Source organism: Peromyscus californicus, unplaced genomic scaffold (genome assembly GCF_007827085.1).
Source record: "Peromyscus californicus insignis strain IS unplaced genomic scaffold, ASM782708v3 Scaffold_9__1_contigs__length_137607984, whole genome shotgun sequence".
NCBI lineage: Eukaryota > Metazoa > Chordata > Mammalia > Rodentia > Cricetidae > Peromyscus > Peromyscus californicus.
In genome coordinates, this window is record NW_026294617.1 from 78,101,243 (window position 1) to 78,115,946 (window position 14,704).

Here is a 14,704-nt window from a genome sequence, read left to right on the forward strand (position 1 = left end):
GGTTACCCCTAAGCTTATGGTCCTGGTTTCTTTAAGAAAGTAGGCTGAGCAAGCCATGAGGAGCAAGCCATTAAGCAGAAGTCACAAAGTACTGAGGAGGATTGAAAATGCCTTTAATCAAACTATATAACAAGATGCCATAAAAAATATGGAAATTAGAAAGGATCTTTAAGAAAATACTGAAAAGTTCTTTGGTAAAAGTAACAGAGAAGCTAGTCTGGAAAAACCCCTTATGGGGGTATGCATGCACATGCATACCCATACATCTTAGAGTGAGACTTAAAATTTCAGAACGTGGGGACTGGAGACATAGCTCAGTGGTTAAGAGCATCCCTAACTGTAAGTTTTCTCAGGTCCTGAGTTCCAGAAGTTTCTTGGTCCCACCCGGCCCTGCAGTCCTGCAGCTGCTTATAAAATAATCACTTAGAGGCTCAATATTATTTGCAAACTGTATGGCCTATGGCAGGCCTCTTGCTAGCTAGCTCTTATATCTTAAATTAACCCATTTCTATTAATCTATAGTTTGCCACATGTTCCATGGCTTTACCCGTCTGCTGGCATGTTGCTCCTTGGGTGGCAGGCTGGCCTCTCTCCATACTCTGCCTTTCTCTTTCCTGTCTCTCTCCTTGGATTTCCCACCTGCCTCTAAGCTGCCTTGCCATAGGCCAAAGCAGCTTATTTATTAACCAATGGGAACAACATATATTCACAGCGTACAGAAAGATATCCCCCAGCAAGCACCGGCTGCTTTTCCAGAGGTCCGGAGTTCAATTCCCAGCAACCACATGGTAGCTCACAACCATCTCTAGTGGAATCTGATGCCCTTTTCTGGCATAAAGTCATACAGGCAGATAGAGCACTCACATCCATAAAATAAGTAAATAAATCTTTTTAAAAAATACAGAGTGGAAAAGCTAACATGATTTTACACAAAATGTATCACTCTTAAATTTAATATTTACCTATAAAAAAGTAAAACTCAGGATTTAACAGACTATTTGGCAGTTGTTAATGCTTGGCTAGGGTTCGTTTTGTAACTCTGTCCTGTACTGGGTGTGTGACTGGAGATTGTGACGTCACTGCTCAGTCTGTCTTCTCATCTCTCAAGCTGTCGTGATCATGGTGATCATACCTCTCAGTTCTGGGCACATAGCAAAAATTCAGTAAATATTTTTGATGAAAAAAACTAGTATCACACAAATCAGCTGTTGCATTGCTGGAATTCCTGGTATATAAAATTGTGTTGCAATTTATCTAGAAATTTTTTTTCTAGGAAATTGAGCTTTCTAAAGATGGGTCATGTAGGATTTGTGTAGCCATTTAGCCCATTCCAAATCAATATGACTTTCACATTTTGAACGTGGCTATTTTCATAAAACAAAAGTTGTGAGTTGTCATTTGTATTCCATTATAAAGAACTAGAACACCTGGATTCACCAGGCTGCTTGTTCTAGCTCAGAGCACATAGCCAGAGCCAGAAGACTGCTTGAGCTGCTTGAAGACTGAGCATGCTCAATGAGGAGATGCTGGGATCACATGGCATGGGGGTCTTGGGGACAGAAAAGGGGGACTTTGGAGGTGGAGGAGTCTATTTGCAGTCTGGAAGTGGTAGATAACAGCAGGTTTGCTATGTGGATCTTCTGATCAGAAGCTCCACAGATGTTATCAGTCCCTCGCCTTCCTCTCTGGAGTGCCTCAGTCCACCTGAGGCCTTTTTAGGTCATTGACCTGTCACTCCTTGTTAGCTTCTCACTTCCTCCTCAAGATCTTCCTCCTAAAGATCACTAGAGACTGAGGAATGTGGTGCTCGGTTCTGAGGAATTTCTTGCTTTTCTTTTCTTCCATATTTCTCTCTATTGGAAAAAAATCTTACTGCATGCTGTAATTTCTTGTTTTGTCTTCCAATTTTTTTGTTCTCTTAATTTCTCTTTGTTTTGCTCTCTGGATGATTTCCTCAACTGTAGTCTCAGCCCCTATTCAGTTTTCCTGTTCTTACAGTTTTAGTAGTCTGTAGCAAATGTGGGTAAGTTCTGTTTTCTGTCCTCCATGTAGTTTTTAAAACAACATTCTGGTCTTGACTCAGAGATGCTGCATCTTCTCATATGTCTCTGAGAGTCATGTTTCTAATGTCAGGACTTTTGGTCATTTTGTAAGTTTCCACCCTGCCTTGTGTATAGGATGAGCATTAGTTTGTATTCTCTACTTCTGTTTTAGTCGGGGACTTCCTCACTTTCTAGTGATCGTTAAGTGTTAGTGTTAGTGCTGTTTGGGGAGGAATTGAAAAGCTAACGAGACATGTGTGCATGCGTGTCTTACTCATTTGCCTGTTTGTTTAAGGTGGTGTCTTGTGTAGCCCATGCTGGCTTAGAACTTACTATATATATAGTTCAAAACTTGGACCCCCTGTCTCATCCTCCCGAGTGCTGGGATTACAGGTGTGGTTCACCATGCTTAGCCAATTAATGCATTCAAGCTACGAACAAAGATGCATGGCTTGTAATCAACAAATATTTAATTCTCCCAGTCCTGAAATCTGGAAGTCTGGAATCAGGTTGACAGCAGGTCAGGATCTTTAGAGGTTTTTGGATCTCTTCACATGAGAGGAAGCAATCTCAGCATTGTGTTGGAAAGATAATAATCCTCTTCATGAGGATTCCAGCATGATCTCATCTTATTCCTCTCACCTTCCAAAGACACCAGCTCTGATGCCATCGTATGTACAGTGAAGTTTCAGCATAGAAAATGATGGGGGCACGCAAGCATTTACTCTGTAACAGCAAGGTTATCAATTGGTAGGTCGTGGGTAGAACAGATATCCTGTGGTTTTCTTAGGAGTATTGCTTTAATTATCAGACTCAACTCCTCCTTTGTCTTGGGCTTTGGATATCCATGTTAGACAACTGATGATGGCAGGCAGCTAGACGTTTTCCTGACAGCTTTAACACTTTAAATGAATCCCATCTTTTCAGTTGTGCCTGGGGTTCTGGATTCAGAAACTCTTGTTCAACATCTCCAGGAGTAATCTCCTGTTCTGTTGCATCAGTAGTAAAGATGTTCTTGCTGTTCTGGCTTGGGAAAGAGTTGTTGTGGTTTTGATTATATACACCTGCAACCCCAGACTTCTCTTCATAGGTCCATATCACAGCATAGTCTAAGAAGTAATTAGAGTCTTTCTAGTGTTCTCCAGATATAACAATAACAACAGCCATGCAGCATGGGTGCACTTTGCATAATTTAGATCATTTAATCTTATAAGGCAAGTATCTCCCTTAAGTAGAAAATCAAAGCACAGTGAGGCCATGAACATACCCAGAGTTCACGCAGGAACACTTTGGACTCAGGATTTAAATGAAGCAGTGTGCTTTAAATCTGACACCACCCTTCAGTGCAGTCAGCTTTATACTGCGTACCCGTTTTGCAGGCTGTTAGGTTCCTCTCCTTCTCTAAGCCTGTTACCCATGGTCCACTGACTTTCCCCTTCAAACCTGGATGATGCTTCTCTGCTTTGCGTCTTCCCCACTTCCTTTGTGCTTACAGCTGCTGCCCTGCCTCCCTGCCCTGAGAACAGAGGGAGCAGACTTGGATGCCTGTATTCAGTCCTCTTTTTAGATGACATTCCTCATAGTTCTTAATCCATTTTCTGCTTTGCAGAGTTGTGTTTTCCTAATATTTACAAGTTTTTATGTGTCCCCATTGTTCCCAGGTTGCCGAACAGGTGAAGCAAAGTTGACGAAAGGCTTTAACCTGGCTGCTCGGTTCATCATTCACACAGTGGGACCTAAGTATAAAAGCCGCTATCGCACTGCTGCAGAGAGTTCCCTGTACAGCTGTTACAGAAACGTGCTTCAGCTGGCAAAGTACGGCCTGTTCCCCACACCGTTAAAGATGAAACCTCACTGTGGAAATCAGACTTTGAAGGGCTCAGATATTAGCTCTCAAAGAGTATGGTTAAATTGTATATTAATATGATTATCAAATAATGCAGTTAACTTAATTGTAAATTTATGGGTGGGTGGGAGAGATGCTGACTTGTATTTTGAGTTTGCTTATAGATTCTGTATGTGGGTAATTGTTTTCTATCTGGTTACAGAGAACAGTCCATGTCTTCTGTTGGCTTCTGTGTCATCAATTCTGCAAAGCGCGGCTACCCTCTAGAGGACGCAACACACATTGCTCTTCGTAAGTAACACTGGAGTGCCACACCTAAATCAAGTTCTTAAAGTTTTTGACTATTAGATAAAGTTATAACCAAAGAAGATCCATTGATTTGATCATCATGGCATTCTGAAAGGCTTTGCATTGATAGATAGTAGAGTTCTTAATTGAATTTCTTAGGATGGTATGATTTATACCTGTGCATAAAAGCTTACAAGACTTGCTCATTAAGTTTGAAAATGATACCAGACTAGAAAGTATGACTAATGCAAAGGGCACTTGAATCAAAATAAGAATATTCTTAACAATTTGTAAAAATGCAGCAAAGACAAATTTATAATATATTTGCTTACCATTTTTCTATTTAGACAGCACCTTTCACAAGGACTTCTTTTTTTAAGATTTTTTAAATTTATTTATTTTTATTTTATGTGCTTTGGTGTTTTACCATGGGTGTCCAGAACTGGAATTACAGACAGTTGTGAGCTGCCATGTGGGTGCTGGGAATTGAACCTGGGTCCTCTGGAAGAGCAGCCAGTACTCTTAACCACTGAGCCATCTCTCCAGCCCCCAGGACTTCTTTAGTATAAAACTGTGTGTTTAGGTCTAAAAATCACTAAATCCAAACTGACCCACAGTGTTGTATGTCATATAAAAGTACAGTGTTGGTCTCAGGGTGTAGGTCTATGGTAGAGTATGTGCTTAGGATGTATGGGTCTCTGGGTTCAGTTTCCAGAAATAAAATCTAGTAGTCAGCTTAAGAATCCATGACCTCAGTGTACTCCATACATTTTAGGTCACAGCTCACAAGACATTGACAAACAATGATGACAAGTTGTTTGAAACATCAGTGGTATGCTTTTTTGCAGATATGATGCCCATCTTCAGGTACCTGAAGGGCTCTCACAGTAACTTTATGCTGCAGTACATCTTTTAAGCAATGGTTCTTTGCAGTTGCAGGGGTTGGAGTATCATCATAATCTACTTTGTGCATCCATTGAAAGAATGCTATAGTCCCTTATCTAAAACAGTGTTCAGAAATACAGACTTTAAAAGCTTTTCTAAGATCTTTACAGGTGCTTGGAAAGGTGATAAAGGTGATAGGTAAGCGTTCTAACTGCAGACATTCCAAGGGAGGAACTTTGGTTTCTTTGAGATAGAACTGTATTTTAGTGAGGTTCTCATCACTAGGAACAGTGATACACTGCCTGCACACCCTCCTTAAATACTACTGTGTGAATTCTCTACATGCATTGTTCTGGGTAAATGGTCCAAAGTGTTGCTTCAATGCATAGTAATACCTCAATCCACCCGCAGTTTTAAAGAGTAATTCACAATAACAGATAACTATCAATAATGGGAAGATGAGTCTTTGAAACAACTTCTAGGAATGTAATTGGCAGAAAGGAAACATATACATCTCAAAAGTGACCAAGTCAAATGGTATAAGGGCTGTTTCACCTAGACCTTAAATGTAGTAAAATTATAAAGCATCTTATTCAGAACAAGCAAATACGGAAACAATAGTGTACTTTCTGGAATTTGAAAATAATAAATGGCTTGCACACATTTATAGTGTATGCATGCTAAAAATTAATCTGTTAACATAATACGTCTTCCAAATCAAGAGCTTTCTTGCTTATTAAACTGTTAGCAAAACTTTTAAATGCAAAAACCCAATATTGTCTTAGTCAGTAGTCATGACCTTTTATAGTATCTTTTTTCCCTAGTTCACATACAGTTAAATCCTTTGTGAAACCATAAACATGAACATTGAAGTAAAATTATTAGGTTGTTTATTCAACAAGTTACTACTCTGTTGTGCTCTGTCCTATACAAGAGGATCCAGCAGTAAGAAAAGAAGCCCATGATGTTTGTACTTACCTTCCATGCTTCCATATTGGAGGTATTAATAGCCTGGATGTCACTTTCACTAGTTAAGAGTTTTCATAAATGTAAAGCATGTGACATCCTGTTTGGCTGCCAAGAAGAGTGCACAGATGGTACTAGAAGGAACAGTGTAGGCTGACATGCTGAAATCCTTGAGTCATGAGGTCAGTCTTGTTCTTTTTCCTGGCAGAATTCTCTTTCCAAATGAGCACCATTGAGAGAATTTGATTTGATTGCTACTTGACATTTTACCTTCCATAGGAAACATAAAGTACTATGTAAAGGGACAGTTCCATATGAGTGTCAAAATTTTATGAGATGTAAATAGTATAAAGAAACTTCCTTTTAGGAAGCTGCTTTAAGGAAAAGGAATGAAAGCAGACCAGAAGAAGAAGTGAAACAGATTTGCACCTAGCTGCAGCCGAGTTGCAGATCTTTATTCTGCTCTCAACCAGTGAGTCTACTGTACTAGATTAGTGGACTGCGTTACTTTCCAAAGCAGGCCATGAATTATTAATCAGTTATTAGTTACTTTTGAGTGAGTGCATATCATTCACCATGTTCTGCTAGACTTAGTTAATGTAATATTAATATAAAATATACTTGGCCTTAAATAGATCCACAATCTAGCTGTAAGAAGTTTACAGATAGAAAGATGATGTTCAAAAGGTCACAGAGGCTTTTCAACTTAGCATGGGACTCTATATCTCACTAAACCTATTGAGGACTTGCAAACTTGAGTGGGTTGGTGGGTGCAGGAGGTTCTATATAGAGGAATTCAGGGAAGGGTAGAGTTCTACACAAAGATGACATGTGACCAGGACATTGAAAAACAGAGATTCAGAAGAGAGTGGATGAATAACATATTCTGTCAGAACTAACCTACCTCTAGATAGGACATCATAGAACTATTAAGTGACAGTAGAAGATGTGTGGGAGGAGCATTTGGAAATAGGACTTATGAGGTGGTTAGTTGTGACAGTGTGGCAAGTCATGTAGGAACTTTGAACATTAACTTATAAGGGGTGCAGCTCTGTTTCCTAAAGAAAGTATCATAAAAAGATTACCCAGGCAGCAGAAGTTGCAGCCTTGGAAATGAAAGAGAGACCACTTCAGAGCTTATTGCCAAAATATGCGTGAGCATTAAGAGCTTGAAAGCAGCTGAGAGAGAAGGATGGATATTGGAAATGTTAACAGTAGAATTAATAGATCATACATGGAAACTGCTTGACAGTGTGGACTGAAGGGGAAGAAAAGGGAATGCCAAAGGAAATTCAGGGGCCAGTGAGATAGCTAAGCACAGAAAGATGCTTGCTGCCAAGCCTGATGACCTGAGTTCAACGCTGGAAGCCACATGGTAGAAGGACAGAACTAACTCCTGCAAGTTGTCCTCTGAGCTGTGCACACACACTGTGATGTACACACACAGTAAATAGATAAATTTTTTTTTAAAGTTATAAAGCTGAGAAGAGATGGCTCAGAGGCTAATAACACTTGCTGCTTTTGCAGAGGGATCTGGGTTCAGTTCCCAGCACCCATATGGCAGCTCACAACCATCTGTGTCCCCACACCCACTTCTTGTCTTTTTGGGTACCAGGCACACAGGTAGTAGATATATATACATGCAGGCAAATGCTCAAATGCATAAATTAAATATTTTTTAAAAGAAAGGATTCTGGTTTGAGTGGCTGCTTGGCTGTTGGTCTGTAACTGCGGTAAGGAATATGAGGAAGAAGAGGGAGTTAGACACACTGAATTTGAAGTATCTGGTTATCTAGGTAAACATGCTCAATAAGCAGTAAGTAATTCAGTTCTGTAGTTCAGAAAGATTGTACAGTTTGGGAGCCATCAGCATTTGAAGTTAAATTTAACAAACTAGTTATAGAGAATATGTGTATCAAGAAAACAAATGTGGGCATTTTTAGAAGGCAGTGGCATAGGCATAAAGGACCAAAGCCAGGGAGATTTAAGGTTGGGTCGGTGGGTCTTGATAGAGGAAAATCAGGAGGGGACAGAGATTAAGAAAAAGAGAACTTGCTGGGCAGTGGTGACCCACACTTTTAACTCCAGCACTCTGGAGGCAGAGCCAGGCGGATCTCTGTGAGTTCGAGGCCAGCCTGGTCTACAGAGTGAATTCCAGGAAAGTCACCAAAACTACACAGAGAAACCCTGTCTCAAAAAACCAAAAGAAAAAGATAACTCAGCTTTGGTTTTGTGAGCGGGAAATGGGCTGAGTGGCACATCTGAGGCTGTAACTGAATGAATAGAAAGGCACCGTGCTTTCCATTTGCACTAGATCATTCTGGCCAAAGGGAGGCCCCAGGGAAATAAAGAACATGCAGGACGGAGAGAGTGGTCTGACTCAGCATCTTCTGCAGCCAGCCATTGTCACAGACACCAGAACTAGGGCAGCAAATGCATTAAAGCTCCTGCTGAGGCACCTCAGGGCCAGTGGCGGGCTGAGAAGAGAGGGGACATGCCATAAAGGGACTGAAAAATGTCTGCTACAGCCTCTCTGAAGGAAAGTGCATCGAGCTGTGAAAGGGGGTATGGCAGGCTTCTCTGACTGGGATAATTGAGCAGTGGCTGATGAAGTGAAGGGGGGCCTATTACAGACTAACCTCAGAGCCAGGTTTAAACACTGAATGTCTTTCCATTTTCTTCCGTAGGCACTGTGAGGAGGTTCCTGGAGATCCATGGGGAAACCATTGAAAAAGTAGTATTTGCTGTCTCTGAACTCGAAGAGGTATCTTACTAACTATTTTGCTTAGTTTGAGTCTTAATTCTGCTTGCGCTGCCTTCATCTAGTCATCTGTTCACTGAATCTGAAGTACACAAGTCTAATGGTTTAAATCAATCTGTGGCAGTGAGACTTCTGCTCATTCACTGAAAGAGAATTATGATGGAAACTAAACAAGTCTAGAAGGAACCCACACTGTTTGACAATGTCAACCAGGCTGTACTGGCTGCCACTTTCTCCTGCCTCTACCTCAAGTTCTGGAATACAGGCGTGTACCAGCAATCTAAGAAGCAGAGTTTGAGCCAGAGTTTTACTGCTTAGCTGTTGTCTTCATAAGTGAAATGGCACAGGTGGGTGGTTCTGCCTGCTGCCTGGGCCAGCACTCAGGGTGGTGCCTTGTAACCACAGCGCTACGTTCCGGGTTTTAGCAACATAGCTGCTCTGCTGCTGAAGTGAGTGTCACCATCTGCTTAACTGGAAGCAGTTAGTAGTCAAGCCGGTGGCACAAGGTCGTTAGGTTTATGTTTTCTTGTATGGGGCTTTCATTAAATTCAGTCCATTTAGAAAAGTCAAAGCTTTGTTTTTATCTCACTGAGCTTCCTTAGCTTTAGAGCGTCTGACTTTTCTATTTGTGTCCTTTAGCAGTCACCGAGCTTCTCAGTGCTCTGCTAAAATAGGGAAGGAAGTGAAGGAGCAGGAGTAGGATTGGTGGGTTTGCATAGGCAAGACTATTCCCAAGTAAATTAATCCTGATTTTAGGAGTCAGAGAGCCCTGGGAAGGGCAGTGTTCCCTAGCTAGTAAGCTTTTTAAGAATGGAAAACATGAAATACTGAAAATTTAAAGAAAAAAGCATGGGTAGTACTCACTTCTTAAAAAGTGATATACAAATGACCAGTATAAAGAAACTTCACAACACTGACCATTATAGAAATGCAAGCCAAAACTACAATGAGATACCAAAAGTTAGTTACAGTATAATAGAGCAGATTCTTAAGTATGTGCAAAAATATTTAAAATGTGAAGATAAGTATTTATAGCAGCATTGTTTATCATAGCCAAAGAGTAGAAACCAGTCAACAGCTGACTTGATGAACAAATGTAGAGTATATATAGAATAGTATTCATCTTTGGTGGATGATTATGGATACATGTTAAAAGGTGAACCTTGAAAACATGCTAACTGAAATAAACTAGACATTAAAGGCTACAAATTGTATTCTGTTTTATTGAAATGTTCAAAGTAGGCACATCTATTGAGACAGAACAATTGGTAGCTCAGGGTTTGGAAAAGGAATTGTAGGGAAAGATTGCTGATGGATTGGTTCGGGGTGATGTCAGTGTTCTGGAATTAGATGGTGGTGATTGTACAACTTTGAGAATATCCTAACAATCACTGGATTCAGTATTTTCAACAGGTTAGCTTTACGATATATGAATTCTTCAAAAATCTTAGTGTGTGTGTGTAGGTATGCCTATCCTCAGTGTGCCATGACATATGTGGAAGTCAGAGGACAGCTTGTGGAACTGGTTCTCTCCTCCCACCTCCTGTGGTTTTTATAGATTGAGCTCAGGTGGCCAGGCCTGCACAGGGAGCACTTTGACAAGCTGAGCCTGATGCTGACCCTGTCTATATTTGTTTGTTTATGTTTCGTTGTTTTTAAGACAGGGTCTTTATGTAGCCCTGGTTGGCCTGGAACTCAATGTATAGACTAAGCCGGCCTCAGACTCACAAAGGTTCTCCTGTCTCTGCCTCTCAAGTGTGAGGATTAGAGGCATGTGCCATCATACCAGGCCTATCTGGTTTGTTTGGTTTGGTTTGGTTTTTTTGGTTTTTTTTTTTAGGTACAAATCTAAAGTCTCCAGGCTTCTATTTAGGAAATGTTATAGTTCTTTGTAGAATACTGATTTCTTGAATGATTTGATTGAGCAGTACTCAATTCCATAACTTTTTTGTTATCATTTTTTCAGTCCTTTTTAAAGATTTATTCATTTTATTTTATATCTATGTATATGGAGGTGTTCTTATGCTAGTTTATGTGCATTCAAGGGTAGATACCCATGGAGACTAGAAGGTGTTGGATCTCCTGGAACTGGAGTTAGAGATGGTTGTGAGCTGCCCAGTGTGGGTGCTGAGAATGGGACCTGGGTCCTCTGGAAGAGCTGCAATGCCCATAACCTGTAGCCATCTCTTGAACCCCTGAAGTTCAGAATAGTTGATAAGTAATGCTGAGCAATGATACAGTAATTCCTGGGATGCAGAAGAGGCAGAGTGCTTCAACAAACCTGAGTACTACCAGTGCACAGCATCTTCATTTGCTCTGGTGCTATAGAAGAGCACAGGGACTGCACATGCGGAAATCATAAGATAGAACCTTATTCATTTTTGTGTTTCAGCACATTAAAGTTACTGATTAATTTTCAGGTTAGCATACAAAGTGATGGGTTCCACCATCTTCATAACATATGTTGCTATGTTTCGTTTTCATTCATTCCCCACCTCCATTGCCTTCCCTCATTTTTAAAACAGGCTTCTTTGTGTATTCTGTTTTGGCGGAGGCTGGGGGAATGTGTGTGTGGAAATCAGAGCATGACTTTCAGGCTGTCCTTCTCCACCATATAGGTCACAAGAATCAAACTCAGGTCGTCAGACTTGGTGGCCTTTATCTATGAAGCCATCTGACAGCTTCTTATTTCCTTTTCCAAAGTGAAATTTATCTTTTTTTTTTTTTAATTTCTAAGAATGAATGAAAACTATCAATCCTTCCGATATAGTTAGAAATGGTTTTTGAGGGTGGGTGTGTTGTTTTTGTTTGTTTGTTTGTTTTTTGGTTTTTGGGGGGGTTTTTTGTTGTTGTTGTTGTTGTTTTTTAGAAAACTGAAAAACTAAACTTAGGTCAAATAGAGACTGGTATACAAAGCTTGGGCAAATAGCAGTGTGCTGCTGAAAGTCTAGTCAAAAGGTAGGAGTGTCAGACTTACCCATTCCAGATTTGGTGTCCAGACCAGAGCGGGCATTGCTTTTGACTTGACCAGTGGATCGTTTCTTGGTGTTTAATGTAAGGGGTTTAATGTAAGCACTCTGAGCATCGGGAGTGTGAGGCCTGTGTTCTTCAGTGTGTCTTCACAGCGCAGGGACCACAGTAACCCCTGCTCAGGCTACTTTCATGTGTCACTGTTTTTCACAGAATGCCTTACTTTTCTGACACAGGCTACTTACCAAAAGCTGCTACCTCTGTACTTCCCAAGGTCGTTAGAGGAGGAGAGCCGTTCATTGCCATACCTACCTGCAGACATCGGAAATGCAGAAGGGGAGCCTGTGGTGCCTGAGCGGCAAATTAGAATAAGTGAGAAACCTGGTGCTTCGGAGGGTGAGTGCTGGAGTTCTAACTTCCTGTCCTCTTGAATTAGTATGCAAATCATGGGTTTCCTCACAACATTTTTGTACAGATAGAGTATTTACCTTGTTATAGTCATTCCTCATTCCTCTGTCTTACTGTTCTCCTGCTGGTCCCTTCTCTTAAAGTGCTCACTCCCACACACACTTCCATGTTACATCTTTATAAAATCTAGATTCCACATTTCAGGAAAAGCCATGTGATATGTGTCTTTTGGTACCTGGCTTATTTTCCTTAGCCTAACGATCTCCAGTTTCATCCATTTTTCTGCAGGTCACCATTTCCTCGTTGTTTATGGCTGAATAAAATTCTGGTGTGTGTGTGTGTGTGTGTGTGTGTGTGTGTGAGAGAGAGAGAGAGAGAGAGAGAGAGAGAGAGACAGAGAGAGACTTTATCCATTTATCTCTTACGACTATCTAGGCTGATCCCATATCTTGACTGTTGTGAATGGTGCAGTAATAAATGTAGATAAGCAGATGTCTCTGGTATGCTTACCAGTTCTTTGGGGTTTATCTCCAGGAACGATATGGTTGAGTCATGTGGTAATTCTATTTTTAGCTTTTTGAGGAACTTTCATAGTAATTTTCATAGTGGCTTTATAAAACTATATTCCTACCAGCAATGTATAATGGTTCAACTTTTGATTTTCTTAATTTTTCCTCTTCAGGAAGCTAGAGTACTGTAAAATACCAGCCAGCAAAGATGAAGGGCTTGTATTTGAGGATTTGCAGGTGGTCATGACAACATACTCAGCTGAATGGAGTTTCTAGGCTCATAAGGAACTGTTGAAACAGTAATTGAGTATATTACCACCTTAAATTTTCAAGTTTTGATCACTTTTAGCAGTGTCCTCTAAAGGCCACAGTTAACATTAAATAGTTACAATAAGAATACTACAGCATGTTATTTCTTTAGGTTTTATACTGAAAGTTATAGGCAGAGAGTATGTTAGGATGGGAGCCCTTCTGAATCTATCCTATAAAAAGCTTCTATCAACCTTCACCTATATAAGATCATAAACCCCTTGGATGGAAACACACCTCACACACTTTTTGTACCTGATCAGGAAATCGGCTTAGATTAGTTACTTTTATTTCATTATTTCAGGACTTGGGATTTCGCAGTGTCATTTCAGAATCATGATCTTAACCGCGGGTTTGAGATTCTTCTGCTTTGTTTTGTTGCCTCACAGGCATTCCTCCTGCAGCACTTGTCAGTTTTGCTGTCTGCTTCCGTAGCTCTCTGCTGATGGTACTTTCCTTGCAGACAACCAAGAAGAAGATGAGGATGACGGCTTGGGAGTGGATCTGTCTTTCATTGGTTCTCATGCTTTTGCTCGAATGGAAGGAGATATTGACAAGCAAAGAAAACTGATCCTCCAGGGACAGTTGTCCGAAGCTGCCCTGCAGAAGCAGCATCAAAGAAAGTAAGGCAGACTGTTCAGACAGTTAGTGTGAAGTCAGGGGTCTACTAGATGCTTTCCTGGACACACAAAGTTCCTCTTGTTTAATCTTCATGATGACCAAGGAAGAGAGTCCTGTCCCCCATTCTGTAGCTGCAGAGTCGAAAGTTGAGTCTGTTAGTGTGGGGAATGCAGTGGTGAGATGCATGGTTGGTTTCAGAGCTCTTACCCAGTGTGGGCTCGAATTGCCATGCCTCCATGTGAGGTTATATTCTAAACAGGGAAATTAGAAGAAAAGAAATGCACTTACAAGGTTTCTGCTGTGCATTTATCACTGAAGCAGTTAAAATTTTCTTCAGCTGACGAGTTTCATGTCTCCCCAACTTACCCTGAGGACCTTCACATTCTGTTTTCTCCAAGTGTTTCTAATACTAAAGCAATTCTGAATGAATTCCTTTTAAAATCATAGATGGAGCTTTGTACTTTGTGTTTTTCCAAAGATCAATAATAAAGCTAGCTGCTTTTCAAAAATTTTAAAGAAAAAAATAAATTGTAGGTGGCTCTCCATTCCCTCTTAGAGTTAGTAAAGGATAACATCTCATAGACTGAGCATCAGATAATTGCAGTGGGTGTAGGCAATCTCGATAAAATACATCACTGTGGCTTTCTTCAGTACTGAGCTAACCGGTCTGCCTTATTTTTGAGCTTTGGCCCCTACCATTCATTTTAATTGGAATCTTCTCTTCCCTCAATCCAGTCCATTTTCCAGGTTTCAGCTGTTAAGCAAATGCCTCTCAAACCTTACCTGTTAGGTCTAAAATACCTGCCTCTCCTATTTTGCTTTTTCACAGCCTACCACAGCATATCATACTGTTTATATGGTACTTCTATGATGTCAGTCTCCAGTCATAGAGTGGAAGTTGGACTAGGTGATCTCAAGTCCCTTACAAACATAATTTTTATATATTATTTCTTTGAGAGTTTCATACATCTATATGATGTATTTTATCATTTTCACCTCTTGTTACCCTCTCTCTCACCTTCCCAGCCTCACTCAAACTCCTTCTCGGTGGGGCCCTCTTCTGCTTCCGTGGCTTGTTTTGGAGCCCGCTGGGTTTAAC

The 14,704-nt window shown here is 40.6% G+C and overlaps 1 protein-coding gene across 4 annotated transcripts in view; it reads left to right on the forward strand.

Annotated features, from left to right (window-relative positions):
• Positions 1 to 14,704, forward strand: part of Gdap2 (ganglioside induced differentiation associated protein 2) — a 56,918-nt gene that overhangs the window by 10,987 nt on the left and 31,227 nt on the right. For all 4 annotated transcript variants that reach the window (XM_052731516.1, XM_052731518.1, XM_052731517.1 and 1 more), the window contains exons 4-8: positions 3,704 to 3,857; positions 4,091 to 4,179; positions 8,715 to 8,791; positions 11,995 to 12,154; positions 13,448 to 13,607. In XM_052731516.1, coding sequence (XP_052587476.1) covers positions 3,704 to 3,857; positions 4,091 to 4,179; positions 8,715 to 8,791; positions 11,995 to 12,154; positions 13,448 to 13,607 — 640 coding nt within the window. The remainder of the gene's footprint in view (positions 1 to 3,703; positions 3,858 to 4,090; positions 4,180 to 8,714; positions 8,792 to 11,994; positions 12,155 to 13,447; positions 13,608 to 14,704) is intronic.